Below are 16282 nucleotides of genomic sequence, written 5' to 3'. Positions count from 1 at the left end.
GTGCCTAGAGTCAGGAATAAACATGGGAAATCAGTGTTTCAGTTTTATGCAGCTAAAACCTGAAACAGTCTTCCTGAAGATTTGAGACAGGCATCTACTTTGACAATGTTTAAATTCAGGCTCAAAGCGGTTCTGTTCAGCTGTGCATACGACTGAAGGGTTTGTACTCTGCACTCTTCTGTTTTAATTTTATGATGATGATTTGTGATTTTTTATGTTTTGATTCATTGTATTGTGATATTAATGTCTTTCTTATTCGTAAAGCACTTTGAATTACTGCCTTTGTACTGTACAAATAAACCTGCCTTGCCTTGCCTGCTTTAAAGAGACTGTATGTAAGATTTTGATTTAAATGTCATAAACTTCAAGGCAATATATTTAAGTGCATGTAACAGAGTACTACCCCCCAGTACTTAAGTCTACCCAGTGAGTAAAATGTCACTACTTTTTCTCTTTTAAATCTCTCCAATATGAAAATACACAACTAAACTAAAGCAAGCCCTGTAGATATCTAATCTTCCACTTTCGTTCCCGTCACACACAAAGTCTGTGTTTTTCTCCCAAGTGCATTAAGTGATTTTTGCAGACGACACACACACACACACACACACACACACACACCCACACACACACCCACACACACACCCCCACACACACACACACACACACACACACACACACACTTTAATATATTTCTTCACATCTGTTTTTTCCCTACTACCAACTGTCTCTCCCGTTGTCTCGGCTAACTCTACAATCTAGACTATCTTGTTCTTGGATCTTTGTGATTTACTTGATAAAGTAGTGATTTGGCGTTGTACTGTTATTGTGCTAGCTTAAATCCACGATGTGTTTACTGAAAGGCTGTGGAGGTTTGGAACGCTCGCTCTATATTGCATCATGGTGTTTGTATGAGTTCTCCAAAGATGCACTGGTTTATGAGCACAAATATGGACGTCTCCTTTGGTTCAGCTTAGATTCAGTTTAGAGGTAAAGAGTAAAATGGAGAATATATTACTTTGCCTGGGAGGTTTTTTCTACAGAGGTATGTCATAGGGCGGCAATAGCTTACTTAGTAGAGTGGTCCTCCTCTGATCCAAAGGTTGGCAGTTTGAGTCCTGCTCTCAGCGTAAACATTGGGCAAGACACTTAACCCACCTTGCCCCCAGTGTGTACATTGGTGTATGAATATATGTGAATATGAGAGTGTTTCCTTGATGTGTCTTAAAGGTAGAAAAGCATTTAAGCCAGAACAAAACACGATCAGCAATCAAATTAGTTTATTTCAGGGACGCATTTCTTTGACCTCAGATTAACAGAGTTTAGTCCTTTGCTCATTGACTCTGCAGAAATCTGTGGTGTTTTCTGTCTCCTATGATATTTGTTTCTTTCTTTTTTTTTCCTTTCAAGCAGACATATTTGTTTTAACACAGATGGACCACGCGTGTCCCAGACTAATCAACCTGTCAGTTACACACAGATTTTTTTTTGTAAAATCTTAACTATAATGGTGTTAATTATGTCTCTGTGAAATGAGCAGTCTAACCTGTCATATGCTCTTTAAAGAAGCCGCTAACGTTCCTCTTCTCCTTTTCCCAGGGTATGATGAGGATAGTGGGCTGGCTGCTGCTCTTCTCCTCCTTCATGGTGCCGGTGGTATCCCAGAAGCCTCCAGGACTCAGTGTGGGCGTGGTCATGGCTGAGACACGCCCCGTCCTGGATGAAGAGCTCCGCCCCATTCGACGCCCTGACGCAGCTCTGGACATTTCCGTGGTGATAATGCGCATGAACCAGACGGACCCCAAAACAGTGATCACACAGGTATGCCCACTCTCCCCAACTGCTTTAAACCTGTACACTAAACGCATGTGCTAAATGCGTTAGACATGCTAAAAGTGAGGCAAAAGCGGACGCAGTTGAGATTAGCGCCCTTTATAGAAGCTTTTAGATTAGATTTTGCTCCTGAAACCAAATGTAAATGGGATGTTTCGGCCTAAATGTACAAAGAAGGAGAAAATGCAGATGTTGTTGTAGCAGGTGCAGCTTTCAAAAAGGATGGATTATCTATCAAAATTAGATCACAAACTTTTTCTCAGATCAAAATCCTTCAGTTGTCTTAAAAACAGCTTTTTAATCGTTCGCTTCAGCTTCCTCTGCTCTGCTCATGCTTGTGGCCTTATTTAGGTCCCTGGATTTGGTCGGTTTGAAGGAAGCAACGGCTAATAAGAAGACAAACTTTACCTGTGACACTTTGGCCCTGTCCCTCGTAATCCACAAAAAAGACGAGTGTTACATTAGCTGTCCTGTCCATCAAACTGGACTTTCACCTGTCTGTCTGTCTGTCTGTCTTCCTTAAGTTCTAACAGCAGAAACGAGGGCTCCACACGGTCTACAGGAGTCTTTGCTTGTGTTGTTCTCTCCTGCTATAATGAGTCCCGAACTTGGCATTGTAAAAGTTCAGCCTTGCTTTGCTCATCAGCTGATTCTCTTCTCCATATCTTTAGATTTGACTCCAGTTTTTTTGAAGACAAACAGAAACTGTCGGATGATACAAAATTATACAACACCTCCAATTTATTTTTGATGAAGGAACAAATATAATGGTATTTTGGACCACTAACCATTCCCATCCCTACTCGATTACACTGATTCCTCCCATTGTACTGTTTCCCAGGTGTGCGAGCTCCTCTCTCGAACCCGCCTCCATGGGATTGTATTTGCAGACGGCACAGACCAAGAAGCCATCGCTCAGATCCTGGACTTCCTGTCGGTGCAGACCCAGCTTCCTGTGCTGGGAGTCCACGGGGGCTCGTCCATGATCATGGCTGACAAGGTAAGACCACTGCCCCCCCAGTGAGCGCCACAGGTGGGGTAACTGCTGAAGCTGGTATGGATGTCATGGTACGCAAAGGCCATCCACTGTGCTGAACTGTTGGAGTGGTGGCTTGGGTTGGTTGCTTGGGTTGATTATTTGGGCTTGGTTCCTTGGGTTTGATTGCTTGGGTTGGTTGCTTGGTTTGGTTACTTTTGTTGGTTGCTTGCATTGGTATCTTGTTTTGGTGACGAGGGTTGGTCACTTGAATTAATTGCTTGGGTTTGGTTGCTTGGGTTTGGTTGCTTGGGTTGATGACTTGGACAATGTGTGTTTTGGCTTCTAATATATAATGTGTATAAATTGCATTGAGTCAAAGGAGGACTGACTGGTCGGGCTGTAGGCTGTAAGAGCCACATAGAGCAATAGTCCCTCCCTGGTTGGTTCATAATTTGCTCCGGGGCGACAGTCTGCTAGGGTTGATCATTTAAAGTGATGACGTTTAAGAACAGTGATATCAATGTGTCTCAGAATGAGGAACAAAATAAAATCATTGCCATAGTGATTAACAGCTTAAAACAAAATAATCTAAAATGGTTTGGGTTATAGCAGTACCTTATTAAACACATATTCTTTATCACTGCTTACACCAGTAGATAAAAATGTAAAATAGTCCAAAATAAATTGACAGAACGGTTTATTCCTGCATTATGCTGCGTTATAAACTTGAGAAAATGTTTTTCCAAGTTGAAAAATGCACATGAACCTGTGCACTTCCTGGAGAAACATCCTGAGATGGCCTACTGTGTGGAGATGGATTATAATCAGAGAATTTGTGAATTCATCTCAGACCGTTGAGCTCTTTTGGGGGTTTACTGTCAGTTTAAACTGATTTGCGCAAGAAAGACCTGACACTACAGTGTCATTAATAATTCTAACTAACTAGCGCAGGTAAACAAATAACTACTTAGGTTGTGTGTCCATTACCAGTAACATTAGCTTCTGAGAAAGCTAACGACAACAGATCTCACTGGTCAGCTCTATTGACCACTTTTAATGAGCAGACTCAGTGATTTTATTATTGATGACATCAAAATCCTGACTTTTCCAAGATAAAAGTGCATAAATTCAAACAAGGAAACCCTAACATCTGTTTTCAGAAACATAAGTTCCCTGGGGAACATAAAGGCAGCATTAGCAACATAACCACATTACCATGGCAACAACTACTATTTCTGTCCCTCTGGAGCCCACTATCTATCACTAATCCAAAAATGTTCATTTTGGTTTTTGACATTCACCACGTTGTTTTTTAGGAGATGTATTTACCTTGTTGACATGTCTCTGCATTTACCATCGCTCCATAGAAGCAACATTACAACCTGATGCATTCCTCCATTATGGTCATATATCCTGTATATTTCTTGTTTTGTCTGTATACTTGTCATTATTCTATGTAGTTTATAAAAATAATCCCACAATGTTTATGTTTTTGCCCTGCAGCCATCTCTGTGAGCCATTGGGGGAAAAAAAAAAAAAAGCACAGACCCAGAATAACCCCATTGTTTATCCTGTGTTAAAAATCTCCTCATGCTACCTCCTCTAAGTTAGCATGCAGACAGTAAATTAGCGCTACAAATCATTAGGCTAGCGTGTCCATGCAGAGACCCCCCACCTGGAGTTATTCAAATCAGCCTTTTTAACAAGCGCCAGTGTTTCTATGCAAATACACAGACTAAGTTTAAGTTTTAATAATTGTGTATTCATAATTTTGAGCTCTGCAAAACAATTGTTGAATTTGAATCTTGGTTTGAATAGTTGGTAGACAATATTGAGTTAGTATTTGCAAGATTTATAGTTTATTTCCAAAAAAAAAAAAAAAAAAGAAAAAGAAATTTGCTCTTAAAATGAAAAATAAGGACAAAATATTGAAATCAATGAAAATGAAAATTAAAGGCGCACTTTGTAACGTTTCTATGTAACTTGCCTCATGATGTTATTGCTATGCCTGTAATGTTCAGTGCAGCATTATTATCTATCTTGCATTTAATCTATTACAGCAGCTGTTGCTCAAAAACATGCATTCTTACTGTGCGCTGGGTCGCCTCTGCACAGATATGACCTGTAACCCGGCCTGATGGTGTTCCCTGCTTGTCTCCATGAATATAAATACGTTTAGTGCCATGCGTTGGAACGTTTCCAGTCAAAGCAACAACATCTCCATGCAGACAAGCAGATGGTGGGCCCCACAATCAGAAAAATTATATGTTCCACCTTTAAGTATGACAAAAAGTACAATTCTGGGGTATTAACTGCTAACACGACATATTTAGATCGCCATATTTAACAAAAACATGCGTAATAAATTTCACGTTTGTTTTTGATGCTCTGAGGCCAACCAAATAACTAAAATAACTACATTATAACATGGTAAAAAGCTCCAAACAAATGAAATGTTCTCATATCAATATTAATATTCTAAACTGAAGCCATTTGCTGTATGGAAGCTCAGCAGGATGCCCCAAATCAGCTGTCTGTCTTATTTCAAAGGCATTTTTTGTTCACAAAGAGGTCCAAAGTTTTGAAGTCCATTTGGGAATGTTCCCTCTTGTCTCCAGTCTGCAGACCTGGACAGCCCACAGACATACTGAAGGAGCTTTGATCAAATCTCACAGGGAACACAGGAACCACTGATAACTGATGCAGTCTGCGGCGTTTGAAGTGGAGGGGAGGGGGTCCTAGAGATGTGTCCTAGGAAGGTTGCAAGTGTCAGCGCAATCAAATGGAAATTACAATTCAAATGGATGCCAAATTAGCAAATCACAAACAATGCATTCATTTAAAGTAGCAATTTGCTTTTGTTATGGCAGATTTGAGAAAAAAAAAAACAGAAATAGAGTCGTCCCTCGTTTAAGTTCTAAAAATAACCTGCAATAGGCAAAGTCCACAAAGTAGTCAGCTTTATTTTTTACAATTATTACATATGTTTTTTGCTGTAAAACCCCTCACCACACACTTTATACACTTTTCTCACACAGGCATTAACATTTTCTCACATTTCTCTCTTGTTTAAACACTCTCAAAGGTCAAACCTTCGTAGGCGCCTTTATCGGTGCAGAACGTTTCATCGACATTATGGGTTTTGTCGGTGAGAACCTTGCAAACATACAGCACTTCAGAGTCACACTGACATCCAACATTTATGTAAATTTGTCTGAACACATTCTGTACTGTACAGGAGACACGGCACGGAGGAGACCGATGGACAATGGTCTACAGTCCCTCAGCCAATCAGGACGCAGAACACAATGCACGTTCATACACTGTAAAAAAGCATGTACTAAAACAATCGGCAAAACAGCAAGGCCGCGAAAGGTGAACCGCGATATAGCGAGGGACAACTGTAATATGTACGTACTATGTAACCCTTTGGAGGGGGATCCACCACCTGCTTGTGTCTATGGAGATGTTATAATTGCAACAAGACTAAACCAGGACTCTACCTTCTGTTAGGGTCATAATGAGAAGAAACGAGCAGCAGACCACACAGGACAACCACAGGATTAGAGACGTTTGACTTGAAAAATAGTTTCAGCTTCAAAGGGTCAAAACTTTCCAATCCTATACTTGAATGCAGACATTTGATATTATTCGGACTTCATTTTTAAATAGCATGGCCCCATACCTAACAAAGTAATAACATCTCAATGAAGACAAGTAGATGACGAACCTTCTGCCAGAAAAGTTACACAGTGTACCTTTCAGATTAAATAAAAAAGTTGCAAGAATGGAACTTCAACAAAGATTAAAGCGAGTATCACTTGACCAAGCCTCTACAAAGTGCTCTGGCTTTCACATATAACTACCACTGTTTAAAGCAGAGGCCACTTGTCTCACACTCCACAATCAGGAGATGGTGGAGGGTCGAGGGAGGACGGTGGAGGGAGGAGGGCTGAAGGAGAAGGGTGGAGGGAGCGTCTGAATCATTCCAAAGAACCCTTCCTTGTCAAGAGTGTACTCTGCAGACCAGTGTTGTCACGATAGTAAGTTTCAAGCTTGATTTCGATACCAAGGAATAGACTCGATACTCGGTACAGATTCCAATACCTCAATATATTTGCATAATTTTGAGCTCGTAACAAAGGCTGAACTGGGGCCACTGGATATTTGCTGGGGTTTCTTGTGTTGGACATTTAGAATTGTGAAACGTCTAGTCTCCAGGATACTACAAGTCAAGATGTATGAAAACTCAACACGCTAACATCAAACAACAACAAACACAACTGTCCAATCTGTACCTAAAGATTATTATTATTATTTCATTCGATCAACTTGCATCTATAGATTTATATGTCTCTTTTTCTGTCATAGAGGCATTAAGATCCCTCCTCAAACTAGTGCCTAGACATAAAACTTTCAATTTTGTCGTTTTTGATTGCGGCAGATTGCGCGGAAGGACGTGTCAATATCAATTCTAAGCCTGATTTATTCAAACTTGAGCTTGAAAAATTTGATGAAATTAGAATGTTTGAACCAATTTTCCATCAAGTTTCCCAAATGCGTGCAATCTTAACCATTTTTACAATACACAATACACGATGAAAAACCTTCAGATTGATATATCTACATTTAAAGGGGCTTTCTAAACAGTTAGCTAGCTCATTATAAACGGTTTGCAGTGGTCCATATTATTATGCACATAGGGCATCCAAATCACTTTCACTGTGATGAGTTAATTTTTATGTATTTATGTATTGATGTATTTATTTATTTATGAGATTTTCACAACTTTCAGAGGTCACAGTGAAGTTGAACAGTGCACTTCCTGATTCTCGGACAAGTAAACACTTAATATTCACCATGATGAGTTTACAAGCTCTTTTCACAACTCGCAGGGACTAGAGTGAAATTTTGGCTGTCACAGTAATTCTAACTGCAGCTAGCATGCTAACAGTGCACTTCCTGATTCTCCTAAAAGAAAACGCCAGTAATAATCAGATGCAGACGGGGCAGAGACCTGTTTTTGACCTCAAGAGCTGCTTATACGATAGATCTGTACTGGGGCAACAGAAGTTTTGCTCAATTACGTAGGACAAAATGAGTACAGGAGCTTTTTAAGTTTTTTTTTTTTTTTTTTTTTTTTTCTTCTTATTCATCCGCAGGGTCTTGCCTTAAGGTGTTTAAAATGTACTCTGAATATTTTTACACTGATAGAAATGGCCTGTAGCAGAGCGCTATGTGGGCCCTGAGCTGTGTTCCTCTCTGAAGGTCGGTCAGAAGGTCGCGTGATTGGTCTCCTGTGGATGACATCATGACCGAGAAAATAAATAAACCCAATTTTCCCGTTTCTCTCTTTGACGTGTCATTAACCGTGCTACTTGACCCCCGACCGCTGTAATGGCACTGCACAGAGGAGAGGCAGACAGGAGCAGACAGGTGTAGACAAGTGCAGAGAAGACAGGAACAGATTTGTGCAGACAGGAGCAGACTAGTGCAGACAGGAGCAGACTAGACTAGTGCAGACAGGAGCAGACTAGTGCAGACAGGAGCAGACTAGACTAGTGCAGACAGGAGCAGACTAGACTAGTGCAGACAGGAGCAGACTAGTGCAGACAGGAGCAGACTAGACTAGTGCAGACAGGAGCAGACAGGTGTAGACAAGTGCAGAGAAGACAGGAGTAGATTTGTGCAGACAGGAGCAGACAGGAGTAGGCAAGAATAGACAGAGGAAGACAGGTGTAGACAAGTGCAGAGAAGACAGGAGCAGACTTGTGTAGAAAGGAGCAGACTAGTGCAGACAGGAGCAGATCATATTGGAGCAAACAGGAGCAGACTAGTGCATGTAGGAGCAGACAAGAGCAGACAGAAGTAGACAAAGTAGACGGGGACAGACAGGAGCAGATAGGTGCAGACAAGAGCAGAGCAGACAGGAGCAAAGATGAGCAGAGCAGTCAGGAGCAGCCAGGAACAGACACGTGCAGGCAAGAACAGACGGGAGCAGACGGGAGCAGAGCAGACAAGGTGCAGACAGATGCGAACCGTAGCAGACATGTGCAGAATGGAGGAGATAGGAGCAGGCAGGTGCCGAGCAGACAGGAGCAGACAAAAGTAGACAGGTGTAGAGTCAACGGGAGCAGGTCGGAACAGAGAGGTGCAGACAAGAGTGTGCAGGTGCAGGCAGGAGCAAAGCAGACTGGAGCAGACGGGAACAGACAGAAACAGAGTACAGTATACAGGAGCAAACATAAACAAGACTTTTTCTTCTTCTTGTTCTTCTCCTTCTTCTCTCATTTTGCAGCTTTCCGGTCAAAAGCGCCTAAATCTAATTGTGTGTGACCTTCAGTGGCCTCTGCAATTTCCAGTAGTTAGTGACACCACAAAAGACTACACCGTCTGAAACTGCACCATCTGTAATCGGGGCAAAGTATAAACACCTAGCTATATTATAGTCTACTTAAACCATCAATCTGCATTGCTAACTTTACCGCTAACCTCTGTCCCCATGTTCAATTTGAGTTCACGTTATTCTAGACTTCACAGTACAAATACTAGCTCTTTCCTCTGCTACTACTGTGTCGAAACCCAATCCCCCCAGTCCTACCTGCTGTCAACAACCTGCCTGGTAATCTGCGGATAGAGAAAAGGTCCCAGTGGGCAGCTAACAATTCAGCCTGATTACTGCTAGCTAACAAACAATATGGTTCCCTTCGCCGCGGGGGAGTAGGGAAAAAGAAAGAAATAGAGATGTAGCGTTCTCGGCTTCCACATGCGAACTAAATACGTACCCCGAGCTGTAGGGGCTGCGACGTTATTGGAAGAGATAATGAAGAAACAGTGAGCATGCTAGCTAGGGTTTCACAGGCGGTATATTACGGAGTTATTGTTGCTGTAGCAATGTAAGCTAACGTAATATGCGCTGTCATTGCCCGATTTTTGGAACCTTATCCGATTTGGCAACCTTTTTTCGAACTGAGCATGCCCAGATCCGTTGGCGCAAGCGCTGAAGTTGCCATAGTAACCATCCTTTGTTCAATCAAATTTACTCATAAAATATACATATAGACTGTTTTACTGATAAATACTCACTCAAAACCCGATGAATGAAGGTGTATGAACTAAAAAAAAACAACTAAAAAAACATGGAGGATTTTTTGGATTATCAACTGATGATGTCATGAAGTGGTCCAAAGCGTAAAACTTAAGTGCATAAGACAGAAGTTTTTATGTTTTTTGGTTTGGTTAGTAGTAGTAACAGTTTGTGAAGAAAAAAGCTGCATAGACTTGGAAATTCATAAAAAGAGGGTGACAAACAGCTGCATGGTCACCACATTAAAAAGCATCAAGACCTAGACCTTAGCGTCCTCCATATATTTAATTTTCCAACCAAAATTGTCCGACCTCCAGACAATACTGATATTTATATTTTCTTGTTTAATTTTTTGTAATTAAAATGCTTGGAAGAACACATCTCAGACAGATTCATTAGGTTTCTGTGGAATACAAATAACAATCTCAAACAGTCCAATTAAATGTCACCAGAAAACAACAAATTAGCTCCCAAACGCTAAGTTAAGGCACAAACACACTATTGTTGACAATTTATGAGCAAGGAACACATTGTTTTCTGCCAGTTTAAATATAGATTTAACAGAATAAAAGTGTCGCCATCTATTATTTGTCTAATCGTAATCATAGTGTAATTTAGACAAGTTTTGGTCCTTGTTAACATTGTGGTTGCCAGGTAAGAGAACTGGAAGTACCTCTACATGTGTCTTATCTGCTCCCATGTCCAACCAGGAGGTAAATTATGAACTTAAGCACAACTCCAGATATATTTTGGATGAGGAAGTGACTATATAACTTGAAAAGGACCTGTAAAAGGAAAGGATTGAAAAAATGCTGCAATGGTGGAACATCTGGTCCTACTCAAGCTTGTCATCCTGAGGCTATTCCCCGTGAATTAAAGCAGTTCATCCTCCCTCCGGTATTATAAATCTCACTGACTCGCCATCAGCTCTTACTGTAGCGACCATTTAAAGCTCCTATATTACGCAAAATTGACTCCTGTGAACTTCGAGCTATGTTATAACGCTTTTACCAACTCGAAAACATACCTGGAGTTGTGTTTTGTTCCATTCACACATGTTTGAGTAACTCTTTATTATCAGTCTGTCTATATCTTCAATGCTCAAAATGCTCTGTTCCACCTTGTGATGTCATGAAGTATGTATAAGCGCTGTAAGAAATCATTTATTCCAGTGTAAATGTCTACTCAAGCAATAAGTCTGTGTTAGCACAATCAGCTGCATAGTCTCAACAGTAGATCCCGTTAAACAGCTCTGTGGTCTCAATACTGTCCATGGTCTCTATACCATCTTTGCTCTCTGTGCTAAATCACGTCCCTTCCGAGCGCTATCTCAACATAATCAGTGTGCATCCATAGCATAATACTTCCTCTTTAACATTATATCACATGGATCAGCTGCATGGTCTGAAGGCTATATTACGCTGAATAGCCGCAGGTCATCCAGGGGCGTCATATTGAACAGCTGTATGGTCTCAACATAATATCACGTTGAGTAGCTGCATGGTTTCAATGATGAATCATGTAGATCAGCTGCATGGTCTCAGGACTAGAGAGTTCAAGATTAGCTGAATGCTGCATCACTAATTTCATGGAAATATAAATGAGTAGCTGAATGGTTTTGGGCTCAACTCTCAAACTTATCGAACTATTAATTGATCAGCCTCATGGTCTCGACGAGGTGCATCGTGTGTGCGTTGTATGGTGAAAATCATAATGATCTGCATGGTCTTGGCTGTAAATCGCATTGGGAGGGTAAAAGATCAGCTGAATAGTCTCAACACTAAAATTGAAGGAGAGGTGTAAAGAATAGCTGCATGGTCACACTAAAAAAGTATTTGTGTCTGATGTTTATTCTGAACTTTATCAAGAGGATGAAAAACAAATATAAGTATACTAATATACTAATATAATACTACTACTATATAATAAGTTCTCAACTCTAAAAGACATGGACCAGCTGCATGTCATCACACATGTCATTTTAAGGTGAAAGTTCTACTCACAACTTCATGGAGAAGATGGCAACTAGCTTCAAGGTTTCAACACAAACACACAGAAATCACATTAGAAAGCACGTTAGAAAGGTTAAAGAAGATGTACTGTGCTTATGTCTGTTGTATAGTTATGATGTATGACATCTGTGGATCATCATGTTACAATGGACATTTTAAATCACAATATTCATCTAAAACGACTTAATAAAAGAAACAAGTCTGCTGACTTACGTGTTAGAAAACAGCAGTGCCCAATGGGAGCTGATGTTGCCATAAACATCATCACAACAAAGAGTCGGGACCTCCGATGGGTAGCTGCAAATCATGCCAGTGAGCAGCAGGTTTTTATTTCTTCTTTTCAAAATGACTATGCAGTGCTGCCAAATCCTACATGTGCCACCGATTAAAAAAATAAAATTGGAGAATGAAGTATGTACAGAGAAGTGGGCGTAAAACTGGGGATGGTGAAAATGAGAGTTGATTGGAAAAATGGCGTCTTGAAAATAAAGGATTAAAGATTTCTCAAATATGCATGAATCACTCTAAATACAACTTTGAAAGAATAAATGGTGAGGGAAAATAACTATAACATGGCTAAAAAGTCGATTTTGCAGAATATGCCTGCTTTAAATGATTAGCTGCATGGTCTGGGCAGTTCATAAGCAGAGGGTGAGGAACAGCTGCATGGCTGCTAGACCTTTGCGATCTCCATATATTTACTTTTCTGACCAAATCTTTCGACGTCCAGGCAGTACTGTTTAATTATATTTTCTTGTTTAATTTGTGTAATTAAAATGCTCGGAAGAACACATCTAAAACCAGCGAAGACAGATTCATTAGATTTCTGTGGATGCCTTAAGAAAGCAAATAACAATCTCAAACAGCTTTACTGTCCAATTAAATGTCACCAGTAACAACAAATGAACTCCCAGACGCTAACTTAAGGCACAAACGCACTGTTTAATAGAGAGCCTAAGTCTTAATGACATGTCCTTCAGCTGAAATATCCATTGTTTACCATTACTAATTATTTTTAAGTCTAAACTTAGAGGCTGCACCCGATCTTTTCATGTAGTAAAATGAAATGTTTGCCCTATGCAGATTTACTGTAAAAGGAGCTCTTAGGGTCAAAATAAGACTGCTGCGTACTGTCTGCAAAAATAATTATAATTAACACACTTCCAAGTTTTCTTTTTTTTGAGACAGTTGGGCATTGTGAGATAAATGTACAGGAGTCAGTGGTGTAGTCAGTAAACACTGTGTCTCTAACCAGGTGTCAATATCCTTCTACATTGCTCACTCTAGTTACACTGTTAGTCTAGGCAGGGCATCTGGTGTTAAAAAAAACAACAAAAAAAACAACAATTCATCATGATTAGACCCTTTCGTAAACAAAAACACTCTGAATTGTGGAATGGAGGCAGCTGCAAGCGAAATTGAAATGGCTCCTAATGTGATTTCAATGAGGAAACTGGGAGTATTACAAAATATGACAAATCAAAGGAAAGTTGGCAAATGAAAACCACTCTGCTGTATGCGAGTGATATCAGAGCCAGGTTTAAAGATGTTTACAACTTTGTGTTTTACGTTATTTGTTTATTTAAAGATGAGATATTAGCCCGTTTGAGTATTTTAGAGATCTCTCCTGTTCCCTGTTCGAACCCTCTTTATGGGTAGCTGTAAGATTCTGTCAAGTGCTCGGCCCAAAAGCCTACATTACCCATGCTCTCCATAAATATACAAAAATATGATACAAAAATAGTAACAAACCTAATAAGTAGTAGCAGTAATTTCATTAGCGGGATGCACGTAAAGGGAGGGGAGACTCAGCGCATCAAAAACAAGAGGGATAGTGTTTGGGGCAAATATAGCATTTTCAAAACAATAAAAGATAACATGGTGATCTAAATATGTTATGTGTTAGCATAGGGGTGTCCAAACTCAGGCCTCCTGCTGAACCGGACCAACTGATCATAAGCAGTACTTTTAACAGAACATTAAACTATTTCTACCACTATATCCTCAAACATCACATTGCAGTATGATACAGACCTAAAATCAATGTGTTTTAATCCTTATTAATACACAGCGGCTCTGTCAAAGTTGTGTATAAAGCACCACACTGCACTGATCACCGGTCTGGCCCTTGATTAAAAAAAAAGTTTGGGCACCCCTGTGTCAGCAGTTAATCCCCCATAGAAGTAAAATATCCCCTCTTTAAAGGAACGATATGTAGCTGCACTCTTACTGTTTTAAACATGAACTATAATCATAACTGAACCTGGATTGCCAACGCTTTGACCTGCAGTCTTTGGATCAGAGAGTTTTATAGGTTCAAACCAACTGGATTTCAGCTTTGAAACTGGAAACCCATATGAGAGACTCAGAGTTTTCTGTTTGGATAAGCACCACCAAATTATCACATAAAAGAATAGAACATGATGTGCAATGTTTTTGTAACTAAGGATAAAACAGCATGAGTATTGTTCTGAGTAAAAGCTCTGTTTGATTTGAACATGTTTACCTCGTATCTGGACACAGATCAAGTTTAGGAAATTTAAAATCAAAATGTTACACACAGTTCCTTTTAATTTGTTTTTTATACCCACTCTTTTTTAAATAGGGTTTTCTGTTTGTCTATTTCTTTCTCTCACAGACTTTTCCAGACCCCTCCCCTCCATCTTGAAACCGTGACATCATGTTGTAGAACGCCACAAAACCCAAAGACAGAAGTAGGCCGATGACGAAATCCTTCCCCTGGACTTATGTGGGACGGGCTTGAAAACATGGCAATATGACACAGCAGAGCGCTAGTGACAGCAGGTGAAGGGGGTCATTAAACTTTAACACCCCTGCCCCCCCGCTCCCCCTACCCCCCTTTCTACCGCTGAACCTGTCCAAATGCTCCTATACCAATATGGGACATCCCGGCGAGCTAAAGCAGAGAAGAGCGGAGGGGCCATGTTTAATTCAAGACCCCCTCCATTTCGCCATGTTCTCCGGCTGGTCCCGCACCCCCTACTCCACATTACGCCCACCCAGGCCCAGGATGGGGGGAAGGGGGTAAGGGGGGAGGCAGGCGTGGGGATGACATGGAAGACAAACCCATCTCTGAGAACATTTTCCTGGGTAATGGAGGTATGACATTCCCAGCTTGTCCGGCCTGGTTCTCGAGGGTATAGATAGGCATTGATGGCGTTCCAATATAATCTGCGCCACGGGAAAAAAAAAACAGCAAACAACAAAAAAATGATGTGTTTCCTTTGGTGATTATTCCTGACTGATACAATTTGAAATATACAAGCGACGACAAGCAACACCGGCGAATATATACAGTATGTCCACAGGGTTTTGCTCACTTAAATGAAAAAAGAAAGTGTGTTTTTGAGATATTCCTCGCGCCTGAGCAGGAAGGTCATTTTTTGTCCGTAGCGATTGACATTTTAAAACTAAATATTATATCTTCCGAACGCACACCGGTCCTCAAAATGGCTCCATATATAACGGGAAGCTGAAACTCATGAGGACCTTATTTTTAGATCATTGAGCAGAACAGCGGGGTTAGCGCTAGCATCATTAGCATAATTTGAGGCACGGATTAGCACTACTTCTGACTCTTGCTCACACTACACCGCAAAAATGAGATTCAGATTCAATTCAGAATACTTATGCTGATATGATTCATTTTGACTAGAGATTTATTTAGCTTGCAGTCATACCACGCTGAGAATGGAGTGTTGTCGGATCTCGGAAGCTACGCGGGGTTAAGCCTGGTTAGTACTTGGTTTGGGAGACGTCCGTGTCCTTAAGCAAGACACTTCATCCCCTTGCCACCTTCACTATAATCATTTGGATCATTTCAGCCCTCCTGTGATCCAACCGTGATCATTAAACAAAAGGTAAAATGTAGCTTTTGCTTCATGACATCACAAGGTGGAACATCGTCTGTTTACATCTCAAAAGCTCAAAATACTAACGGTAAAGGGTTACTCAAATGTGTGAATGAAACAAAACACAACTCTAAGTATGTTTTAAATGAGGTAAGAATGTTCTAACATGGCTTAATGATCTTATATTGCACAAAAATGACTGTTGTGAGCTTTAAGTGCTTGAATGAAGATGTGGAGTGCCTCAAGGATCTATCTTTGGACCTTAATTATTTGGGAGGTTTTGGTTGTGTTTAGTCTAGTTTTTGACATATGTAGCGGGATGACTGCTAACCTAATGCCATATATTTTTGAAGGTTGTAGAGGTCTAAGCTACAGGGTCAGCAGCTTTTAGACAGAATAAGAACCAATGGAGATGGAAAGACCTTTAGTTTGCCGCAGAGTGGGACAAATTGCTTCTAATTATTATGATTTTATTGGTAGCAAAGCTTATCTAAATGTC

At 40.4% G+C, this 16282-nt stretch overlaps 1 protein-coding gene across 1 annotated transcript in view; it reads left to right on the top strand.

Moving 5' to 3' along the window:
• The first annotated feature begins 900 nt into the window (after positions 1–900).
• The window catches only part of grin2ab (glutamate receptor, ionotropic, N-methyl D-aspartate 2A, b), a 252602-nt gene continuing 237220 nt past the window's right edge, over positions 901–16282 (top strand). The window contains exons 1-3 of the mRNA XM_055221615.1: positions 901–909; positions 1600–1821; positions 2675–2833. Coding sequence (XP_055077590.1) covers positions 901–909; positions 1600–1821; positions 2675–2833 — 390 coding nt within the window. The remainder of the gene's footprint in view (positions 910–1599; positions 1822–2674; positions 2834–16282) is intronic.

Source organism: Periophthalmus magnuspinnatus, chromosome 1 (assembly GCF_009829125.3).
Source record: "Periophthalmus magnuspinnatus isolate fPerMag1 chromosome 1, fPerMag1.2.pri, whole genome shotgun sequence".
In the NCBI taxonomy this organism is placed as follows: Eukaryota; Metazoa; Chordata; class Actinopteri; order Gobiiformes; family Gobiidae; genus Periophthalmus; species Periophthalmus magnuspinnatus.
Note: the sequence above shows the minus strand (reverse complement) of the source record. Positions and strands in the feature narration are given on the sequence as shown.